The sequence below is a fragment of the Schistocerca serialis genome, chromosome 1 (genome assembly GCF_023864345.2).
Source record: "Schistocerca serialis cubense isolate TAMUIC-IGC-003099 chromosome 1, iqSchSeri2.2, whole genome shotgun sequence".
Taxonomy (NCBI): domain Eukaryota; kingdom Metazoa; phylum Arthropoda; class Insecta; order Orthoptera; family Acrididae; genus Schistocerca; species Schistocerca serialis.
In genome coordinates this window covers 18,355,568-18,380,795 of record NC_064638.1, presented here as the reverse complement: position 1 = coordinate 18,380,795, position 25,228 = coordinate 18,355,568, and the positions used below count along the sequence as shown (strand labels likewise).

The window sequence follows — 25,228 nt, the reverse complement described above, 5'->3', positions numbered from 1 at the left end:
AGAGCAGGTTAGTTCAAAAAATACTGTTAATGAATGAATTCTACGGTAGAGCAATTTTTTCGGATGGCCAATACCACTGACAGTAGGCAGCTGCGGGGCAGAAGGGAGTGAGGGGAAAGACTGCGTCCCCACTGCCAGACTCCCCCTCACAGACTTTCTTCTAAGCTGGGTACTGTAGGCCATGTTGGAAACTGACAGTTTGGGTGTGAGGTGAAAAAGCCAAAGAATGTGGACAATAAACCAAGGTTGTTCTGCAAGACTGATCTATAATATGTCCTCAAGTCTAGGTTAGATTGGAAGGAGACATTTGATTGTGAGACGGCGAAGTCAACGTGAAATCTTGGTTGTGATGACAGGCTGATTGGTAGCATAGTTAGAAATCTATGTTAGCTTGGAAGCTGAGAGGACCTTTTCAAATTACTTTCAGTTTACTTGTGTCCAAACCTGCAGTATTTATATTTGCTCATGCAAATGAATATTTTTCTCCAGAAATTCAAACTGCTCACACTCTTCGTACCTAGCACTTTAAGGTTGTTTTGACGTTAAATACTTAATATTTTTACCACTATTACAATTAAAACATTGATACATCTTCGGTTATACAAATCAGCTATTCTGCCATCATAACTTCTTGTGACTCTTCCTTCAATTATAAGCACATTTTAGATACTAATGTGTGTTCTGTTAGCATATTCCAGGATGACTTTTGTTAATGTTTGTTTATGACTAAATTCATGTCTCATTATTGGGTTCAGTATTAGTACTACTCAAAGGCTAGAAAAGCCACCAGTAGCGCATACAGGTGAATTTTGTAGGTCCCACTGAAGTCCCATGAGAGGCTAGGAAAACAGAAGTTTACTCAGACACTGAATTTCTTTACGTAGCTATCCTCCGCAGCAAGGACATAAATATTTGTTTAGAAAATAGAAACGCCTTCTGTCCTGCACTGTACTTTATTTTGCCAGACACGTTTTGCCATTATTAACTTTAAGGCATCATCAGTGGAATCGATAGTGATACAGTTATGATACACTTTTGTTTTGAAATGATACTTTCTTGCCAATGTGACGGGAATTCTCCATCACTCCAGAAGCGGTTGAAAATGGCAAGGAGGTGGCACTGCAAATCCGCTGACAGATGTTTACTCATTTGGTGATGGAAGGGGTCTGGATGCAGTGGTCAGGACAATCAGCAAGGGTGCTGAGAAATCCCCACTCACTGAATGGAGCATTAAACGGCTCAGGGTGGCGTGAAGCAAAAGATAAGTGTTGTCATTCCACTTGCTGTTGTAAGAGATGAAAGATGGGACAGTAATTCTCAGATGCAGAGGTGCAAGCATAATGCTCAGCACGATGCTCTGTGATTATGTCTGAATCAGTATATACAGCTCCATTTGTGGAAATTAGAGGTATATGTGCGGGGGTCTGATATCCGTAAAGGCATCTGAGCTCAGTCCATACCTGGGAAGGAGGGGTTCGTGTTCCAATGATGCAGACATATCATTCCCAACACTCCTACTTCCGTCGTTTCATAAGCTGACGGACCTGGGCAAGGAGCCATTTGAAGGCAATGAGATGAGTGACACAATGATACGGGACGGGCCCGCCTGCGGTCTCTAATAGCCACAGTGACTTCCAGTGACCAACAAGGCAATATCTTCTGCCACAAGGAACCTGAGGGACAGGATATTGCCTATTCAGCTGTGGCAGTAATGGTCTGAACCACCTCATCGATGTTTCCATTCAACGGTTATAGTGGAGGTCAAAGAGTCTCAGTCAGCTTTGGTAAGAGCCCATCTGGGCAAGAGTCCAGATGAGTTATGCTGGGGGAGGGACAGGAAGAGCAGAAAGTGGTCACTACCATTCAAATTGTTGTGAGCTCTTCAGTGGACAGATGGTATAAGGACAGGACTGCAAACCGAGAGATCAATGGCCAAGTATGTGCCACACTGAAATGAGTGGGGCACCTATATTCAGGAGGCAGAGGTCGAGCTGAGTTAGTACATTTTTGGCATCTTTACCATGGCCAGTAATCTTGGTTCCACCCCAAAAAGGGTTATGAGCGCTAAAATCACGCAGAAGTAGAAAAGGTGAGGGGAATTGGGAAATAAGTGCAACCAATACATGGTGCGGCACTTCACCATCTGGAGGAAGGTAGATGTTGCAGGTGGTAATGTCTTGTGTTGTCCTCACCCTGACAGCCACAACTTTTAAAGATGTTTGAAAGGGCACACGTTGGCTACATACACGGGTAAGGACATAAAAAAACAGACTCCACCTGATATTCTGTTACAGTCATTATGATTTTTTTAGAAACCTGATAGCCAGGAAGCATCGGGTCTGCATTGCAGAAAACCAACCTGAAGGGCAACACAAAAAGCAGGTATAATGCTTAACAGTTGCTGTAACTTAGTCAGGTGGGAGAAAAAACTGCCTCAATTCCACTGGAGGGTGACACTCTCCACCATCTGGGAAGGCATGAAGAGACCAAGGAAGGGAGTCACCTGCTGCCATCGGTTGAGTGCTGGTGTCCAGTACCATTGAATCTGAGGTGTCAGCGAGATCTAGGTCCTTGGCAGATGCTAGAATCTTCACCTTGTCCTCAGATGTGGAACTGTTATGGAGTGGTGGTGTGGGGGCCACCAGAGTCTCCCATTCCTTAACAGACTTGTTCGTCTGTTTGCACTCTCATCGCTCTTTAAGGACTTGCTGGGAGGGCTTCTCTGAAGTAGCTTCAGGGAGAGAGGAGGACCGTGAAGCCCTTCGACCAGCAGCTAGTGGCTCCTTCGACCACTGGCTGGTGTCTACTTGACCACAAGGAGAGACCGTGGAAGGTAGAGTCCCAAGTGACCACCATCCTTTTGGGAGGAGCCGGAGGAGGCTGTTGCTTCTCTGGCTGGGAGAGGGGGGCGGATTGACATCCCCACTGGGGCAGGCTTAGATGAGGAGCATACCATCGGCAATGGAGGTGATGTCATCATAGTGGCAGTGTAAAATGATAGCAATCAAATGTGGTTCAACCTTTCATATTTCAATTTAACCTCTCAGTAGGTCAGCTGTCCAGGGTCTTGTAAGAGAGTAAGTCAATTATTATCTGAAAAGTAGTTATAAGATTTTATTGTAATCACACGAAACATCATTTTTCAACATAGTGTCCTTGTGTTTCAATTCACTTGGTCCATCGTTGTACGAGCTTCCTGATACCCTCCTAAAAGAAGGTTCTCGGTTGAGGTGCGAGCCAGGAATGCACCACATCTTTCACTGCTTCATCCGAGGCAAATCGACAGCCCCTTAATGCCTGTTTGAGTGGACCAAACAAGTGATGGTAAGAAGGGGCAAGATCGGGACTATATGGAGGATGATCCAATGCTTCAAATTTGAGTTTCTGGAGCGTTTCACCAGTGTCGGCAGCAGTATGCGGACGGGCACTGTCCTGCAACAACACACCTTTTGACAGCAATTCTCAGCATTTACTTCAAATTGCAGGCTGTAGCCTGGCATTAAGGAACTGTAATGTACACTGTTTATTGTGGTGTCCCTTTCCCCATAATGTTGCAGTGCTGGACCTTGTGTGTCCCAAAAAACAGTAAGCATCAGTTTTCGTGTGGGCGGCTGGGTCTCGAACTTTTTCTGGCACGGTGAATTTGGATGTTTCCATTCCATACTCTGCCGTTTACACTCTGGCTCGTAACGATGGATCCATGTCTGGTCACCAGTAATGACCCTGTCTAAGAAGTTGTTCCCTTTGGTACCATAGTGATCCAAATGTTGTTTGCAGGTGTCCAAGTGTGTTTGTTTATGCAAGTGTGTGAGTTGTTTTGGAACCCATCTTGAACAAACTTTATGAAATCCAAGTCTGTTGTGGATGATTTCGTAGGCAGAACAGCGACTAATTTGGAGACAATATGCCACTTCGTCAATAGTTAATCGCCTGTCTAAGAGAATCATTTCACGTGAACGCTCAATGGTTTCTTCATTTGTGGCAGTAAACAGTCATCTGGCTCCTTCATTGTGCGCAGCACTTGTGCGACCATTTCGGAATTTTTCAATCCATTCGCAGACACTCCGTTGTGGCAAAACACTGTTCCCGTACTGCACCGAAAGTCTTCAACGATACGCCTTCCGACGTTGCCCTTTTTTGGTGCAAATAGACAGCAGAGCAGCCATGATTAACAGCACAGCAGTGATAATGAAACTAACCTAGCAGCTTGAAAATTGCAAAGATATAAGCATGCATCATCAATGTAAAACGACAGTAGTAACAAAATAAACAAAAATATAACTAAATTGCAGATAATAATTGACTTAGCCTTGTAATCCATAATTTTCCTCTCCTTTTGGTGTGCCATGCAGCCTGGCGAGCAGCAGGAGTGGCGCTGTCTACAATTGACACAGGTGGGAGGAGGGGCACATGGAACATTCGGATGCAGCAGACATTTGCAATCTCAACATGTAGTGGTGGAATTGCACCAGGAGAACATGTGCCTGAATTTTCACAACTTAAAGCACCACACAGGGGGAGGGACATATGGTTTTAAATCATATTGGTGTACCATCACCCTCAAATGCCAGGATGAATGTGCCTTGCAGTGGTTGCCGGAACATGCCCACATCTGACAGTCCGACGAATGGCGGCACAGACTGGCATTGTTTTAAGAGTCCCCGATCTATACACCTGACTCCAGCAACCACTGATGGTTCTACTTCTCTATTCTTAACATTACCACCATCAGTCAGAGAGTCTGTGCAGCTTAAAGGACATTACAAATGCAGGGAGCATTACCTACTGCTGATATGACAGAAGAGAAATATGAACTGATAAGTGATAATACAGGTTTCATAATTGGAAGCTGAAAAGATGACATGAAAAAGTTATAACATCCTTCAGAGAAGAATAATCCAAACTCACCCATGCCCCAGTCAATGCCTTCTTCTTCCTCACGTTCCTTGCGTTTTTTCTCCTCCATTTCACGCATATATTCCTCTTTGTCTCGTTCCTCCTGTTCCATTCTCCGCTTTTCTCGCAGTTCCGTCACAGTTAACTCTGATTCTTGCTCTTGATCCGTATCTGGTCCCTGAAGAATAAACATCCTAGTGCTGTTGCCAAATTTCAGCAGATGACCAACCTGCAAAACATAATAGTAATTTTTCCTTCTACTCTTGTGTATTACAAACAAGAGCCACAACACAAAATGAGCTTGGCAGTAATTTCAGTAGTCCAGTACATGTGATCACAATACACAGACGTGAAGAACTTCAGAATGGTCAACTTGTACACATCACATTGACCTCATAACTCATAGTCAAACTAAAGGCTGATCTAGTAATACAAGGTATGTTTTTTTTAAAGTAAATACAAGTTTGAAATAAAAATAAAGCAAGAAGACTTTTCCTAGCATTTTTTTTTACATGAAAACCTGTATTTTAATCTACTTTTCCACATAATTCCCACCAATATTAAGGCATTTTTGTATCATACAACCAGCTTTGAATACAATATTTACATAAATCAGCTGCCTAAGCATAACTTTCAATAGTTTAAACATTTTGTAGCAATTGCATAAACCACAATTCTTGACACTTATGAGTGATGGGGTGATATGGCAATGAGTGAGAGTTTTCAAAGATGGTCGTATGAATGTGCATGATGAGGAATAAAGTAGGTGACAGTCGTTACTGACCACTTGATGCAGAAATCTGATGAAGAAAGGAGACAGAACAGATGCTTTATAATTTTGACATCATGTGATGAGTTTCCTCAAAGGGCATAACGTGTGTGTTATGTAACTGTTACAGAAAATGCAAATTATTGAAAGTTATGCTCAGGTAGCAGATTTCTATAAGGATGGTGCTTGAAGTTTGTGCCTGGTGGGTATTACATAGAAAAGTATATTAAAGTTGTGGGCTTTCATGCAAAAATGAAATTGCTAAGAAAAGTCTACTTGTTTTACTTTTAATTCAACATGGTATGTACTTAAAAAAATAAAAACCATGCCTCATATGCAATATCCCCTACACATAAGTGAAAAGGGAAACTTACTACAAAATTATCACAAGAAGATTATGACACACATTATGCAAAAACAAAACTCTTATGACACACATTTGTTGGTCACACACACCTAGACTTTTTTGTCACACAGCTCCTTAACCTGTACAACTGAACAACTGCTTAACAGCAAAGCAACTTTTCTATGAGTATTTACAAGGAGCATGCTACAGACAGTGATTCTAATATTAAAACAAGAGCATGAAAGTCCCCCACACACCAACCAGAATCAAAGAGATTTTCAAACATTATTACCAGCTAAAGATTTTTCCTTAGGTACAACTTGGAAACCCATATGGAGTAACCATACATAAGAGTCATTATGCTGTATTCCACAAGGAAGTGCTGTGCGAGTGGGGGCAAGATATCACGAGAGTAATCTGAAGCAGCTGTTACAGGATTTAAATGCCCCAACACCATGTGAACTGTCACAATGGCACTTCACTAGGACATCCTGTGGGCTGATAGGGTTGATATGCCCTAAAGAAGTTATTGCAGTGACCTGCAGCAAGAAATCACACCTGCACAATGTTCAAATGTTTTATGCATACATTATGGAGATTTATGCTCACCACAACTATGAATGTACTGCTGTGGTGTTTCACTAAAGACGAGACCACCACATTTAGAGCACAAGCAGATATTCTATCAAAATACTGTCTCATTATAAATGTGTTTCATTTGTAATGCGGCTTGAATGTCCAGCTATTTCTTGTGCACCAAGCAGCACAAAAATAATGGCTGAAGATGACTGTGAGAAGAAGGAAGATGAAGGTACACACAGACTGTTGACACAGTACCATTGCTGGAACTGATAAGTCCCTTTAACTCCTAAAGTTTTATTTTGTATACTGCATCACCACTTGCATAAGTAATAGTGTTCGTAATTTATCCGTCCAAGAAATAAGCGGAGGACAGGTGGGTTGGCTATGGTCTTGTCAAAGGAATGATTTTGGCATTTTCCCTAAGAGAGTCAGGAATATCATGGAGAAACCACAGTGCATGAAGTTCCAGGCTTCCAAATCTAAGACCAGTGTCTTTATAAATGCACCATCTCCTTCAGTTATATTTGGCGTACAATGCTGTTATGATTGTACATACTCAGAACAAGACAGCTTGACAATTAAATGATTGTACAGTTTTATTTAGTCTTTCAACAGCTATAATGCACACTTGCAAATGACTTAGGCTCATGGCCATGCTGCCACACCTCTGTTAAATCTCAAAGTCTTTTCCTCATGTCTGTCAACATGCTCCCATAATGAATGAAATGTTTAGCTCAAAAAATTGTGAGACATTCACATTATGCACTACCAATCTTGGGTGTATATTTATCTTCAAAAAGTGTCATATTGTGAATGTATATTGTAATGTTGAAGAGATGTCTTGTTGTTTGTTGTTGTGGTCTTCAGTCGTGAGACTGGTTTGATGCAGCTCTCCATGCTATTCTATCCTGTGCAAGCTTCTTCATCTCCCAGTACCTACTGCAACCTACACCCTTCTGAATCTGCTTAGTGTATTCATCTCTTGGTCTCCCCCTACGATTTTTACCCTCCACGCTGCCCTCCAATACTAAATTGGTGATCCCTTGATGCCTCAGAACATGTCCTACCAACCGATCCCTTCTTCTGGTCAAGTTGTGCCACAAACTTCTCTTCTCCCCAATCCTATTCAGTACCTCCTCATTAGTTATGTGATCTACCCATCTAATCTTCAGCATTCTTCTGTAGCACCACATTTCGAAAGCTTCTATTCTCTTCTTGTCCAAACTATTTACCGTCCATGTTTCACTTCCATACATGGCTACACTCCATACAAATACTTTCAGAAATTACTTCCTCACACTTAAATCTATACTCGATGTTAACAAATTTCTCTTCTTCAGAAACGCTTTCGTTGCCATTGCCAGTCTACATTTTATATCCTCTCTACTTCGACCATCATCAGTTATTTTGCTCCTTTACTACTTTAAGTGTCTCATTTCCTAATCTAATACCCTCAACATCACCCGACTTAATTCGACTACATTCCATTATCGTTGTTTTGCCTTTGTTGATGTTCATCTTATATCCTCCCTTCAAGACACCATCCATTCCGTTCAACTACTCTTCCAAGACCTTTGCTGTCTCTGACAGAATTACAATGTCATCGGCGAACCTCAAAGTTTTTATTTCTTCTCCATTGATTTTAATACCTACTCTAAATTTTTCTTTTGTTTCCTTTACTGCTTGCTCAATATACAGATTGAATAACATCGGGGATAGGCTACAACCCTGTCTCACTCCCTTCCCAACCACTGCTTCCCTTTCATGTCCCTCGACTCTTATAACTGCCATCTGGTTTCTGTACAAATTGTAAATAGCCTTTCGCTCCCTGTATTTTACCCCTGCCACCCTCAGAATTTGAAAGAGAGTATTCCAGTCAACATTGTCAAAAGCTTTCTCTAAGTCTACCAATGCTAGAAACGTAGGTTTGCCTTTCCTTAATCTTTCTTGTAAGATAAGTCGTAAGGTCAGTCTTGCCTCACGTGTTCCAGTATTTCTACGGAATCCAAACTGATCTTCCCCGAGGTCGGCTTCTATCAGTTTTTCCATTCGTCTGTAAAGAATTCGTGTTAGTATTTTGCAGCTGTGGCTTATTAAACTGATTGTTCGGTAACTCTCACATCTGTCAAATCCTGCTTTCTTTGGGATTGGAATTATTATATTCTTCTTGAAGTCTGAGGGTATTTCGCCTGTTTCATACATCTTGCTCACCAGATGGTAGAGTTTTGTCAGGACTGGCTCTCCCAAGGCCGTCAGTAGTTCCAATGGAATGTTGTCTACTCCGGGGGCCTTGTTTCGACTCGGGTCTTTGAGTGCTCTGTCAAACTCTTCACGCAGTATCGTATCTCCCATTTCATCTTCATCTACATCCTCTTCCATTTCCATAATATTGTCCTCAAGTACATTGCCCTTGTATAGACCCTCTATATACTCCTTCCACCTTTCTGCTTTCCCTTCTTTGCTTTGAACTGGGTTTCCATCAGAGCTCTTGATGTTCATACAAGTGGTTCTCTTATCTCCAAAGGTCTCTTTAATTTTCCTATAGGCAGTAACTATCTTACCCCTAATGAGATAAGCCTCTACATCCTTACATTTGTCCTCTAGCCATCCCTGCTTAGCCATTTTGCACTTCCTGTCGATCTCATTTTTGAGACGTTTGTATTCCTTTTTGCCTGCTTCATTTACTGCATTTTTATATTTTCTCCTTTCATCAATCAAATTCAATATTTCTTCTGTTACCCAAGGATTTCTACTAGCCCTCGTCTTTTTACCTACTTGATCCTCTGCTGCCTTCACTACTTCATCCCTCAAAGCTACCCATTCTTCTTCTACTGTATTTCTTTCCCCCATTCCTGTCAATTGTTCCCTTATGCTCTCCCTGAAACTCTGTACAACCTCTGGTTCTTTCAGTTTATTCAGGTCCCATCTCCTTAAATTCCCACCTTTTTGCAGTTTCTTCAGTTTTAATCTACAGGTCATAACCAATAGATTGTGGTCAGAGTCTGCATCTGCCCCTGGAAATGTCTTACAATTTAAAATCTGGTTCCTAAATCTCTGTCTTACCATTATATAATCTATCTGATACCTTTTAGTATCTCCAGGGTTCTTCCATGTATACAACCTTCTATCATGATTCTTAAACCAAGTGTTAGCTATGATTAAGTTGTGCTCTGTGCAAAATTCTACCAGGCGGCTTCCTCTTTCATTTCTTAGCCCCAATCCATATTCACCTACTACATTTCCTTCTCTCCCTTTTCCTACACTCGAATTCCAGTAACCCATGACTATTAAATTTTCGTCTCCCTTCACTATATGAATAATTTCTTTTATTTCATCATACATTTCTTCAATTTCTTCGTCACCTGCAGAGCTAGTTGGCATATAAACCTGTACTACTGTAGTAGGTGTGGGCTTCGTATCTATCTTGGCCACAATAATGCGTTCACTAAGCTGTTTGTAGTAGCTTACCCGCGTTCCTATTTTCCTATTCATTATTAAACCTACTCCTACATTACCCCTATTTGACTTTGTGTTTATAACCCTGTAGTCACCTGACCAGAATTCTTGTTCCTCCTGCCACCGAACTTGATGTCTTATAGGACAATAATGAAGGAAATCTGCTACCGTCCACAACTGGAGGAAGTTTATTTAAAACGTGACTTGTTTTGGACTTATGCCCATCTGCATGTGATTACAGTTAGAATTGTCTTTACACATTTCAGTATCAGAGTTCAATACAGAATGTTTCAGCCACTGATTATTGCATTTTAAGTGGTATTAGCTTCAAATAAATATTCTGGAGTTAAATTTTTAATTACCATTTGGATACTTGATCTATACTGAACTTCAACATAGACTACCACGGACCTTGCCATCGGTGGGGTGGCTTGCGTGCCTCAGTAATACAGGTAGAAGTACCATAGGTACACCCACAACAGAGGGGTATCCATCGAGAGGCCAGGCAGAACTATGGTTCCTGAAGTGGGCTAGCAGCTATTTCAGAAGCTGAAGGGGGCAGCAGTCTGGATGATTGACTGCTCTGCACTTGTAACATCAAACCATAATGTCCTTGCTGTGGTGATACTGTGAACGACTGAAAGCAAGGGGAAACCTACTGTCATAATTTTTCACGAGGGCATGCTGTTCTACCGTATGGTTAAATGATGACTGCATTGTCTTGCGTAAAATATTCCTGAGGTAAAACAGTTCCCCATTTGGATCTCCGGCAGGGACAACTCAGGAGGAGATCACCACCAGGAGAAGCAAACATGGCAGTCTACGAATCAGATCATGGAATGTTAGATCCCTTAATCAGGCAAGTTAGAAAATTTGAAAAGGGAAGTGGATAGGCTGAAGTTAGATATAATGGGAATTAGAGAAATTCGTGGCAGGAGTGACAGGGTTTCTGGTCAGGTGAATACGGGTTTGTAAATACAAGATCAAATAGGGATAATGCAGGAGTAGGTTTAATAATGAATAGGAAAATAGGAATGGGAGTAAGCTACTACAGACAGCATAGCGAATGCAATCTTGTAGTGAAAATAGACACTTAACTCACACCCACCACAGTAGTGTATATGCCAACTAGCTCTGCAGATGATGGGGAGGTTGAAGAAATGAAGAATCAAAGAAGTGGATAATGAGAGAAAATAAATTATTCAGATGGTTAAGGGAGACGAAAATTTAATTGCAGAGAGGAACTAGAATTTGATAGCAGGAAAAGGAAGAGAAGGAAGAAACAATAGGTGAATATGGACTGGGGGAAAGAAATCAAAGAGAAAGCCGCCTAGTAGAATTTTGTACAGAGTACAATCTAATCATCGATAACACTTGATTTAAGAAACATGAAAGAAGATTGTACACAAGGAAGAGACCTGGAGTAACACGAAGGTTCCAGATTGATTGTATAATGGTAAGACAGAGATTTCAAAACCAGATTTTAAATTGTAAGACATTTCCAGGGACAGATGTGGACTCTGACCACAATGTATTGGTTATGAAATGTAAATTGAAGCAGAAGAAATTGCCAAAAGGTAGGAAATTAAGAACATGGGACCTGGATATGCTGCAAGAACCAGAGGATGTTGAAAGTTTCGGAAAGAGCATTAGGCAACAGATGACGAGAACTGAGGATAGGCACACAAGAGACGATGAATGGGTAGCTTTAAGAGATAAAATAGTCATAGCAGCAAAGGATCAAATGGGTTAAAAAGACCAAGCCTAGTAAAAATCCTTGGATAATACATGACCAGGTGAAAGGAAACACAAATGTCTAAAAAATGAGATTGACAGAAAGTGAGCCAAATGGCTAAGTGGAAATTGGCTAGAGGGCAAATGTAAATACACTACTGGCCATTAAAATTGCTACACCACGAAGATGACGTGCTACAGAAGCGAAATTTAACCGACAGGAAGAAGATGCTGTGATATGCAAATGATTAGCTTTTCAGAGCATTCACACAAGGTTGGCGCTGGTGGCGACACCTACAACATGCTGACATGAGGAAAGTTTCCAACTGATTTCTCATACACAAACAGCAGTTGACCGGCATTGCCTGGTGAAATGTTGTGATGCCTTGTGTAAGGAGGAGAAATGCGTACCATCACGTTTCCAACTTTGATAAAGGTCGGATTGCAGCCTATCACGATTGCAGTTTATCGTATCGCGACATTGCTGCTCGCATTGGTCGAGATCCAATGACTGTTAGCAGAATATGGAATAGGTGGGAGTAATACGGAACGCCGTGCTGGATCCCAACGGCCTCATATCACTTGCAGTCGAGATGACAGGCATCTTATCCACATGGCTGTAATGGATCGTGCAGCCACGTCTATATCCCTGAGTCAACAGATGGGGACTTCTGCAAGACAACAACCATCTGCACGAACAGTTTGACAACATTTGCAGTAGCAAGGACTATCAGCTCGGAGACCAAGGCTGTGATTACCCTTGTCGCTGCATCACAGACAGGAACGCCTACGATGGTATACTCAACGACGAACCTGGGTGCACGAATGGCAAAACGTCATTTTTTGGGATGAATCCAGGTTCTGCTTACAGCATCATGATGGTCGCATCCATGTTTGGCGACATCATGGTGAACGCACATTAGAAGCGTGTATTCGTCATCGCCATACTGGTGTATCACCCGGTGTGATGGTATGGGGTGCCATTGGTTACAAGTCTCGATCACCTCTTGTTCGCATTGATGGCACTTTCAACAGTGGACGTTACATTTCAGATGTGTTACGAACCGTGGCTCTACCCTTCATTCGATCCCTGCGAAACCCTACATTTCAGCAGGATAATGCACGACCTCATGTTGTAGGTCCTGTACGGGCCTTTCTGGATACAGAAAATGTTCGACTGCTGCCCTGGCCAGCACATTATCCAGATCTCTCACCAATTGAAAACGTCTGGTCAATGGTGGCCGAACAACTGGCTCGTCACAATACGCCAGTCACTACTCTCGATGAATTGTGGTATCGTGTTGAAGCTGCATGGACAACTGTACCTGTACACACCATCCAAGCTCTGTTTGACTCAATGCCCAGGCGTATCAAGGCCGTTATCACAGCCAGAGGTGGTTGTTCTGGGTACTGATTTCTCAGGATCTATGCACCCAAATTGCGTGAAAATGTAAATCAAATGTCAGTTATAGTATAATATATTTGTCAATGAATACCCGTTTATCATCTGCATTTCTTCTTGGTGTAGCAATTTTAATGGCTAGTAGTATATTTCGGAGCATATTTCACTATGGAAAAGATACTGTCTACAGGAAAACTAAAGAGGCCATCGGAGAAAAGAGAAGCTACTGTACAAATATCAACACCTCATATGGAAAACCAATCCTAACCAAACAAAGAAAAGCTGAAATGTGAAAGGATTATATAGAGAGTCTACACAAGGGAAACAAACTTGAAAGCAATACGTAGAAAGGGAAGAGGACATAGATGAAGATGATATGGGAGATACAAGACTGCAACAAACATTTGACAGAGCACTGAAAGACCTAAGTCAAAACAATGTCCCAGGAGTAGACACATTCTGTCAGAACTACTGGTGACTTTCGGAGAGCCAGTCATGACAAAATTATTCCATCTGGTGTGCAAGGCACACAAACAGGCAAAATATCCTCAGACTTCAGGAAGAATTCCAAAGAAATCAGGTGTTGACAGGTGTGAAAATTAGCAAATTATCTGTTTAATAAGTCACGGTTGCAAAATAGTAACTTGAATTCTTTTATCCATTAGCGCAGGAATTAATTTTTTCGTGATTTTTTTTTTAAAAAAAATGTGTTATTATGTCTGTAAAAGGCATAAATTACACAACAGAGTTGTTTTGACGAAAGTCGTTACCGCCATTAGCGAGATATTTGATGTTGCCATGTGGTAACTCTAGGTGCTTACACTACCTAAGTTTATATGGTTTGCAACTTCAACTAAATAAGTAGGTTATTGAAATTTCTTATTACATACACAAGTTTTGTGCAAATTTATTATTCGGTCTTCATCATACAATTGATACTTTATAACACAGTACAATTAATAATCAAAAATCAAACCTTAAACTCAGCATTATTTTACACGAAATGGAATAAAACAGTCAATACACAGTCCCACATTGCACTTTCAATACATTGTTCTCACAATAGATTTACAGTCCTTGTGTGCACACCTTTTCTTCTTCTTTCCTTCTGTGTGCTGGACGAGGTGGTCAGTCTTATCAAACTTAATTGAATATGATATGCAGCTGTCGGAACATGCCCTTGATGCAGATGGTCTCGCAGCTCCTTTTGGTAAAGCTTGGTGTCTTTGCAAGTACACTGCTGCTACTTCTCTCTTGAAATCAAGCTGAGAGATAGTTTGGTTTCTTGCTTTATTATACAAAATCCAACTGTTTTGTATGGCGACATCTAACATCCATGTAAAGAGACACCAGTACCATTTGTAGCTTCTTACTGAATGCTCGATTCTGAACCATCTGATCAGTACCTCACATGTATGTATTATATTTGGCTACCAGTTTTGGTCTGGGAATCATTATATTCGCTTTTTTAGTTGCGAGAATCTCTTGACTTGGGCAACTTCTTGTGCACCACATGAAGAAGAGATCATTGTGATAACTGAGTTGTCCAGCCACTGCACATACAATAAAAATCATTCTTCTCTATTCGGATCTGGGGCCTCAACAAACACATCACCTTCAATATCATCATTATGAAGAATCTCCAGCACCTCAGCAAGCGAGAAACCCCTTCTAAAACAAAAAAGAGAAAATTTGACCTTTTACTGAGTACAAGCACCTAGCGTTGCCATACGGCAACACCGACATTCAAATGGCCTAAATGAACGTAATTTATTTCACAGTAATCAGTAACCTCCAAAAAAATAAATATTTGAGTATTTGAAGCACAACCATACTAAAAAACCAAATTATATATCGTAAGTTATTGTGTAAAACATACTTACTCGAACTTATACTACATTTTACTTCGTCATTCAGCAAACGACGACTTCCAATACTGCTTACGCTGCAGAATTTAAATGTATTGTTGAAACTGTTGCATTGTCGTGATCTTTACAGTCTTTCAGAACGGAATCCAGTGCTGCCAACACTCTCGCTTCATTGATGTCGTGGAATCAACTATTTTAAAAAAGTGTTACAAACGTTGCCATATGGCAACGCACAGCGCTAATGGGTTAAAGGAGAAAGGAAAAACTGGTAGAAGCTGAAATGTAGGAACATGTGAAGCGATATGGACCCTACAACTTTAGAGGATACATTAAGAAAAGCATTTGTAGACTTCAAGAAAGCTTTTGACAATGTTAATTTCAATACTCTCCCTGAAATTATGAAGGTAGAAAGGGTGAAATACAGGTAGTGAAAGGCTATTTAGAACTAACTTGTGCAGAAATCAGGTGGCAGTTATAGAGGTGAGGGGCACGAAAGGGAAGCAGCAGTTGAGAAGGGAGTGAGACAAGGCTGCAGCCTATCCCAGATTTTACCAAACCAAAGAAAACTTTGGAGTACGAATTAAAACACAAAGGAACTACAGACATTGGCTGAGAGCAGGCATTGATTGAAATCAGTGGAGATTGAAATCAGTGCGCCAGACCGGGATTCGAGCCCGGATCTCCTGCTTACGAGGCAGGTGCTCTGACCATTGAGCCACCCGGACACCTCCCATCAGACACAAATTTTCAACTTATCCACACACTTCTACTGTAAGGCCCTTGCCCATTATCCTAATTATTCATGGCATTTCACTGATTCCCCGTAAGAGTTCGAGCCTGGCACGCCTCTGCATTGAAGAGACCACTGACCATCTCACTTATTTAAGAGGTACACTCCTCTGACTGCTTGTTTTAAATAAATGTATTTTAGTTATCTCTTTCATCTTCTTTGGGAAGTTGTTATAAAATTGTAATCCCTTAAAGAAAATACAGGGTATCCCAAAAAGAATGACCCAATTTCAAATGGAATTATTTATTAGGAAGGAGAGCTTAACACCAGCAAATTGCATACTAAGTTACTCAGAGAAGACAGAAGTTTATAAAAATCCATCAAAAATGTTCAATATGTCCTCCACTGGTTGCACAAATGACATCTAGCCAATAGCCGAATACATCCCAAACTGAGTGTAAGGTGTCTTCTGTCTCTGAAGCTACAGCAACTGATATTCTGGTTTTTAGTTCATCGATGTCACGATGTAAGGGAGGAATGTAAACACATTGTTTAACATACCCCCACAGGAAGAAATCACACGGTGTTAAGTCAGGGGACCTTAGAAGGCCAAGAGTGTAAAGCCTGGTCTTGCAGTCCTGTACGCCCTATCCAATGTTGAGGTATGTTGGCATAGAGGAAACTGCACACATTGTTGTGCCAGTGCAGTTGTGCTACAAAGAACAAGCAACGCAGATGACAAGGGACAACACAGAACAAGAAAGACACAGACAAGGACCAGAAAACAAGGAATTAAAAGCAGACAGAGTTCTACAGTGGTTGGCTGATCATGGAAACAAAAAATAGGAAAAGCCAACTGCTGAGAGACACTAAAAAACACCAATCTAAAACCATAGGCCAAAGGCCACACTCAACACAAAAAAAGTGACAAACCCTCAGATCGAGCGATAGAAGCCTGCTGCACGAATAAAACTCAAAACAAGAATGCCATTGCAGCGCCATCTGTTAAAAGTGAAGGGAGTGTATCAGGAAGTGCAAACGTCTGCCTGAGCACAGTTAAAAGCGGACAGGCCAACAAGATGTGGACCACGGTCAACGCTGATCCACAGCGACATAGAGGTGGGTCATCGTGGCACAATAAATGACAGTGTGTCAGCCAGGTGTGGCCAATGCGCAGCCGGCAGAGAACAACAGAGTCCCTGTGAGAGGAGTGCCACACACCAGTAGTCTCACTGATGACCCGAAGTTTGTTGGGGGAAGGCGGGTGCGCCATTCATCACTCCAGGTACCGAGGACCTTCTGCCGCAAAACTGACTGGAGATCACACTACGAAAGACCCATCTCCAGGGTTTGTGCATCGGCAGCCTGTTTGGCCAGCATGTCAACCCGTTCATAACTTGGGATGTTGACATGACCCGGGGTCCACACAAAGACCACGGAGCGGCTGCAATGGGTAAAGGTATGGAGGGATACCTGGATAGCCATCACCAGACGAGAGCGAGGAAAACACTGGTCGATAGCTCGTAAACTGCTCAGGGAGTCACTACAGATAACAAAGGACTCACCTGATCAGGAGCAGATATACTCTAGGGCACGAGAGATGGCGACGAGCTCTGCAGTGAAAACACTGCAGCCTTCCAGCAATGAGCATTGTTCGGATTGTCCCCCAAGAGTGAAAGCATACCCAACTGGAACAGCAACTGTCGAAGCGTCGGTATAGACTACGGCAGAGGCGGGAAACACGGCAAGGATGGAAAGAAAGAAAGCATCGGCGGAGGGCTGCGAGGGACCGAGTCTTTCAGGCCTCGTGCCAAATCGAGCTGAAGGCAAGGGCGGGGCACACACCACGGGGGTAGACATAGATGGGCCCAGAAAAGAGGTGGGAGAGGGAAAAACTCAAGCCCAGTGAGAAGAGCCTGGACACAGACCGCAATCATACACTCTGACCGGAGCCGCCATTCTGGAAGATGGGCAACCGAGTTGGGGAACAGCAGATGATAATTTGGATGCCTGGGCAAGCTAAAAACGTGTGCAGCATACGTGGCAAGCAGTCATTGGCACCGAATCTGCAATGGAGGGACACCAGCCTCCACAAGTAGGCTGTTTACAGGGCTCGTGCGGAAAGGTCAAGTTGCAAGTCGGATCCCGCAATGAAGTACGGGGCCAAGCAACTGCAACGCGGAAGGCAATGCCGAACCGTAAGCCAGGCTCCCATAACCGAGATGGGACTGTATCAACACCTGATACAGGTGGAGAAGGGTAGACTGACCGGCACCCCAGCCGGTGTGACTCAAGCAACAAAGAGCATTAAGATTCCGCCAGTATGTTTGTTTAAGCTGCCAAATATGAGGGAGCCAAGTCAACCAGGTATCAAAAAGCAAACCCAAAAACCTATGCGTCTCCACCACAGCAAGAGGTTCGCCATCAAGATAAAGCAGGGTCTCAGGGTGAACAGTACGACGTCAGCAGAAATGCATATGACGCAAGTCTCGGCGGCTCAAAACTGGAAACTGTGCGTCACGGCCCAAGACTGCGCCTTGTGGATAGTGCCCTGGAGCTGTCGTTCAGCACCTGCAATGCCAGTGGAGCTGCAGTACAGGCAAAAGTCATCAGCAGATAAAGAAGCTGATATGTACGTTCCCACAGCTGCAGCTAGCCCTTTGATAGCAACTACAAAGATGCAGACATTCAAGACAGAGCCTTGCAGAACCCCATTCTCCTGGACTCGAGAGGAACTATGGGAGGAACCGACTTGCATGCGGAAGGAATGAAGCGACAGAAAATAATGAATAAAAATTGGAAGCGGGCCCCTAAGACCCCACCCTTGAAACATGGCGAGCATGTGATGTAGCCATGTCGTATCGTATGCCTTCCGCGTGTCAAAAGAGATGGCAACCGCATGCTGACAGCAGGCAAAAGCCGTATAGGTGGTAGACTCCAGGCACACCAGATTATCAGAGGCACAGCGGCACTTACGGAACCCACCCTGAGACGCATCCAGAAGGCCCCGAGACTCGAGTAGCCAGCTCAGCCTCCGGCTCACCATGCGTTCGAGCAACTTGCATGGATCGTTGGTGAGGCTAATGGGGCAGTAGCTGTCCACCTCTGGTGGGTTCTTGCCAGGTTTCAACACAGGGGTGATGATGCTTTCCCGCCATTGGGATGGTAACTCACCCTCAACCCAGATACGGTTGAAAAGGTCGAAGAGGCGTTGCTGGCAGTTCACTGAGAGGTGTTGGAGAATCTGATAGTGGATATGATCTGGCCCGGGAGCCATATCAGGGCAAGCAGCTAGGGCACTTTGGAATTGCCACTCACTGAATGGAGCACTGTACGATTTGGGGTGGCGCATACGGAATGAAAGGCTCTGATGTTCCAACTGCTCTTTTAGGGAGCGGCGGACCAGCGGGTAATTCACAGAAGGGGAACACTGAGCATAATGCTCCGCTAAGAGGTCTGCAATTGTGTCAGAGTCAGTACCGACTGCACCATTCAGGGAAAGCCCAGGTACAATAACGGGGGTCCAATATCCATAGAGTCACCTAATCTTGAGGAAAACCTGCAATGGAGAGGTACGGATGCCAATGGTGGAGACATACCTTTCCCAGCACTCCTGCTTCCATTGGCAAATATGGCAGCGGGCTCGGGCACGGAACCGCTTGAAGGCAATGAGGTGGTCCAGTGACGGGTGCCGCTTATGACGTTAGAGGGCCTGCCTGTGATTGCGTATCGCCTCAGCAATCTCTGGTGACCACCAAGGCACAGTCCTCTGCCGAGGAGACCCAGAGGAACAGGGAATTACAGATTCTGCTGCAGAAACAATGTTGGTGGTGATCATGTGAATCACCAAATCAATAAAGTCATGAAAAAGAGGTTCAATAGTAGCAATGGAGGTGAAAGAGTCGCAGTCAGCCTTATTCAAAGCTAATCTGAGGAGGAGCCCAGGACAGTGATGCTGTGGCAGTGACAGAAAGATCAGAAAGTGGTCACTACTGCAGACGTCATACACACTCCATTGGACAAACGGTAGAAGGCCAGGGCTGCAGACCAAGAGGATGACAGCTGAGTACATGCCATGCGCCATACTGAAATGTGTGGAGGCACCATTATTTAAAAGAGAAAGGTCTAGCTGTGCGAACACTTGCTCAACGACAATGCCTTGGCGTGTTGCCACCTATCCACCCCACAAAGGGCTTTGGGCATTGAAGTCGCCCAGTAACAGAAAATATGGCGGCAGTTGGGCTATCAGCATAGCCAACACATGCTGTGGGACATTACCATCTGGTGGAAGATAGATACTGCAGACAGTAACAGCCTGTGACATCCACACCCTAACAGCGACAGCCTCTAAATGCGTTTGAAGAGGCACACACTTGCCGTAAAGAGAGTTAACGACATAGACATAGACTCCATCAGATACCCTCTCATAAGCTGCCCGATTCTGATAAACGCCGATAGCCACAGAGGGCGGGGGTTCACAATGCCGGAAACCAAGTTTCCTGGAAAGCAATGCCGAAGAAAGGGTGAAGGCTGATAAGTTGTTGGCAAATGGAGGAAAAATCCGCTGCAATTCCACTGGAGAATGACATTGTCCGCAGTCAAAAAAGACGTGAAGGGGCCGAGGAGGCAGATTACGCTGCTGGATCACCTGTTACCACCGACTGAGTACCTGTGTGAGCAACATCCATCATGTCTGAGGGTCCGGCGAGATCTAGTCCTCAGCGTATGCCAGAATCTCCACCTCACCCTCAGATGCAGGGAGTGGCAACTGACCCTTAACATAGACAAATGTAATGTATTGCGAATACATAGAAAGAAGGATCCTTTATTGTATGATTATATGATAGTGGAACAAACACTGGTAGCAGTTACTTCTGTAAAATATCTGGGAGTATACGGAACAATTTGAAGTGGAATTATCATATAAAATTAATTGTTGGTAAGGCGGGTACCAGGCTGAGAGTCATTGGGAGAGTCCTTAGAAAATGTAGTCCATCAACAAAGGAGGTGGCTTACAAAACACTCGTTCGACCTATACTTGAGTATTGCTCATCAGTGTGGGATCCGTACCAGATCGGGTTGACGGAGGAGATAGAGAAGATCCAAAGAAGAGCGGCGCGTTTCGTCACAGGGTTATTTGGTAACCGTGATAGCGTTACGTAGATGTTTAGCAAACTCAAGTGGCAGACTCTGCAAGAGAGGCGCTCTGCATCGCGGTGTAGCTTGCTGTCCAGGTTTCGAGAGGGTGCGTTTCTGGATGAGGTATCGAATATATTGCTTCCCCCTACTTATACCTCCAGAGGAGATAACGAATGTAAAATTAGAGAGATTCGAGCGCGCACCGAGGCTTTCAGACAGTCGTTCTTCCCACGTACCATACGCGACTGGAACAGGATATGGAGGTAATGACAGTGGCACGTAAAGTGCCCTCCGCCACACACCGTTGGGTGGCTTGCGGAGTATAAATGTAGATGTAGATGTAGATGCAGAGCTTGTAGGGAGCAGTGCGATGGGTGCCACCACCAAGGTCTGGATTCTTGGGTGCCTTCTGCTTTTTTTGTTTCTGTCGCTGTTCCTTCCGCGGTTCTGGCCCGACCCCGATGGACGCGCCAGACGAAGTGAACACCCTGTCGTTCTAAGTTGGTGTGCAGTCCATCATCAGACTGAACCCTGTGGAATATAAGACCCCGAACCATATTTAAGCTCTTATGGGGCGTAATGGAAACAGAAACATCCACCAGCTTGTCACAGGTGAGGAGCGCCCGTGACTGGGCAGAGGATGCTGTCTTGAAGACTGACCCAGGGGGCATTTTGGACAAGCCCTCCACCTCCCCAAACTTGTCCTCTAACTGTTCCACAAAAAACTGATGCTCCGTCGACATAAATGATCCCCCATCAACTCGTGAACAGACGAGGTACCGGGGCGAATAAGTATCGCTGCAATCCTTAGCCTTTTGTTCCCCCCATGGTGCGGACAGGCAGGGAAACAATTTGGAGTCATACTTCAGTGCATTTAAATGAGCCCTCGAATGCTTGGAGACTGCTGGCGGCTGGCCACCAGCAAGAGATGATGTATCACGCTTCATTGCGGGTCACCCACACTGATGCCACCCACTCCAACCAAGGGGCCTCCCCACAGGCGCCACCCAGCCTCAGCAAGGGCCACCTGGCAGGATGGCCACTGCCGGGAGTCCCGATGCCCCACGGAGATAGGCATCTACTCCTCGGCATACGTGGGGAGTTAACAGCGCAGGCATCAGCAGAGCGATCCCTGGTTGTCAGGAGGCTACAACCGACAGGGTACATGCCAGTCCCACCAGAACAGACTGGCTACCGTGATGGATATCAGGTGCAAAGAAGTCCACGGTCGTCGTCTCTGCAGAAAGTGACATTGCATAGTGCACGGCAGAAACCACACCCAGGAATGTACCCTCACCCAGGAGATGGAAAGTGAGCAGGACTGCAATGCGATGACGAGAAAGAGGGCTAAAGATCGACGATGAGAAAGAGGGCTAAAGATCTCAATGCACTATGAACATGATGCACCATGTAAGGTGCCCTTCCACAGGCAGGAATACCGTAGGCCTATTCTTACCCCCGAACCTGCAGGGGGTCTTGCTGATAGATGAAATTGTCAGAGTCAAGTTGTGGGCATAACCAGTTCCGTAGCATTGCAGGATATGAAAATCCTGTTACGGTTTTTTCCTCAAAAAAGTAGGGTCTACAAACCTTGCTCTGTCAAACAGCACTAAAAACATTCAATTTTTGTGAATCACGTTTATGTTCAATTGTTTCATGAGGATTTTCGAACCCCTATACACGCACATTATGACAGTGAACCTTCCGCTAATATGGAAAGTTGCCTCACTGCTGAATATCAACCGTGACATAAAAGTTTTATCTTCCATGTCCTCTAGAATAGCATTGCTAAAGTCTGCTCACTTCACTTTGTCAGTATCTCAAAGAGCTTGTACCATTTGTAATCGGTATGGTTTGAGGGTTAAACGACGCCGTAACACAAGCCAAACTGTCATGCACGGTAACGCAAGTTCTCGGCTAGCACGATGCGCAGACTTGCGGGGGCTCCCCTCAAATGCTCGTCAGATTTGTCCAACTGTTTGTTACGGAATGTATGGCTGGCCAGGACTTTTGCCTTTACAAAGGCACCCTGTTTCTTCAAACTGTTTATACCACCGTCGAATGTTCTTTGATGAAGGTGGTTAGCACAAAAGCGAATATGAAACGCCCGCTAAACTGCGATCACTGATTGAGTACGACTAAATTCAATAACACAATATGCCTCCTGCTGCGCGGACGCCCTGTTTCTTCAAACTGTTTATACCACCGTCGAATGTTCTTTGATGAAGGTGGTTAGCACAAAAGCGAATATGAAACGCCCGCTAAACTGCGATCACTGATTGAGTACGACTAAATTCAATAACACAATATGCCTCCTGCTGCGCGGACGCCATGTTGCGTGAGACTGGCTGCACGCTCCAGCTCAGCGCTCATAACGACATCTAGCGGATTTTTCCTGAAACTCTAGACCATGCTGATTACATCTAGCGCTGTTTCAGTTACCTAGTGACATTTGTCTCAATATTAGTACAAGTTAAAATCAGGTCACTCTTTTTGGGACACCCTGTACTACTTTGAATTTTAATTCTTTTCTATGGTACACAGATTGGTAGATAAACTCACCTGTTACAGTAGGAAACACATAGGTTTTAAATATATTTTCTTACAATGAGCCCGACAACTATATTTAGCTATTTTTCTTATGGCCGTTATACGCAACTGGAAAACTGTGTCTGTATTTTGTGCATATGACCCCTACAACAGAATCCTAAAGCTACAAATTGAGTGTGTGTAGGAACAGTATGCCACTAAAGTGCACTGCCTATCACACAGATGACAGGACCCTAAGAGCATACATGCTCATGACTAGAGCTAGGATTTTTGCATATTTGCATGATAGTGAATATAAACGCATATTTAAGGGGTTATTGCATATATAAATAACTTTTGCAGCAACAATTCTTGAAATACAAGTATTTCACCACAATAGTTTAAGAAGAAGAGTAAGACCTGAGCAAATTTCTCTTTTATTGCTCTAGAATTACTTCTCTGTCATATTTACAAATCCATAAAAGGGCGCCTAAAAATGAGGTGAACATAGCAATCAGCAATGAGCGGTTACTGTTCTATAAAAATATGTCTCTCGACAGCTTAACAAAAACTAAATAGCGATCAGTAATCATGCGGCAAACCTTTAATGTTCGGTCGGCCTTCGCATCATAAAAGTCAGTACGGTTTGTATTGTGTAACGAACAAAGCCGCCGGTGGCAACAATGACATTTCCAAGCATGAAAAAATTCCACTGTCAGCTACCTATAAATCAGAAACTAGTGTGTTCTTCGTGATTTCTGAAGTGTGCGCAGGAGGAGATCATATTACCACAATGCCGAAGGAGAAGAACAGTTAAGCTTATTTACTTCGACAGTGGATTGATGGAAATTCTCCTCTAACAACAGATGGAAATATAGTATTGCGCCAAGTGTGTGAGAAGCATTTAAGTTCTATTTTTGCTTTCTCAAAGTTAAAAATCAATGTGATTTTCGAGTTAGTTTTTTACTTAGTGAAAATAAACTCACTTTATTTTGATACCATTGCTATAGGTGCCCTGTGATAAAAAATCCCAGATTACACAACATTTACAAACAGCTGCTCATAAAAATGCTGTTAATAAAAATATCTCCAACATCCAGACAACCTTACCAGCAGCATTTTCTGCAATCAGAAGTGGAAATGATGGCAATGATAATTTTTTGAAAGATCTCTGCAAAGCTTTAGTTTCAGCCAACATCCCTTTCAATAAATTAAATACTGTAGAATTTCAAAGGTTCCTCGAAAAATATACCAAACGAAAAGTTCCTGATGAATCAACAATAAGGAAAAACTATCTTGGCAAAGTTTACGAAGAGGTAAGTTTAAACATTTATTTAATGAAATTAGTTTGCATGTCAGCTTCCCCCACCCTCCATTAAAGTTTCATTAAAACTTTTCAGTTTTTTTAAGAATTTTAAATCTATTACAAAAAAATATTTTAAAATCGAAACATAAAATTTCGTATGGCCTGTAGTCAACGAGTTTACGATCAAGAAATATTTTTAATATTTTTTGTTATACTTATCCTCCCCCTCCCCCCATTTTACACTTGTGGCCCCCCCTCCCCCCCCCCCCCCCCCCCAAAAAAAGTGAGACCCATATTACCATAGCTGTTCTTTACAAATTTTCAATAAAATAACTCTTTTCAGGTAATACAAGAGATCAGAAATGATATTGGGGATTTAAATGTGTGGTTATCTGTAGAAGAAACGACTGACTCATGTGGGAGATATATTGCCAACATTGTCGTCGGAAAAATGGCGGAATCTGAACCAGG

General features: G+C 43.3%; 1 protein-coding gene and 1 non-coding gene across 3 annotated transcripts in view; both read right to left on the bottom strand.

The window, feature by feature from the left end:
* The window catches only part of LOC126460590 (kanadaptin), a 289,123-nt gene that overhangs the window by 241,169 nt on the left and 22,726 nt on the right, over positions 1-25,228 (bottom strand). For both annotated transcript variants that reach the window (XM_050095926.1, XM_050095927.1), the window contains exon 2: positions 4,909-5,125. In XM_050095926.1, coding sequence (XP_049951883.1) covers positions 4,909-5,125 — 217 coding nt within the window. The remainder of the gene's footprint in view (positions 1-4,908; positions 5,126-25,228) is intronic.
* Positions 15,704-15,778, bottom strand: Trnat-cgu (transfer RNA threonine (anticodon CGU)). The gene has a single exon. It is a non-coding gene; the product is annotated as a tRNA-Thr (tRNA).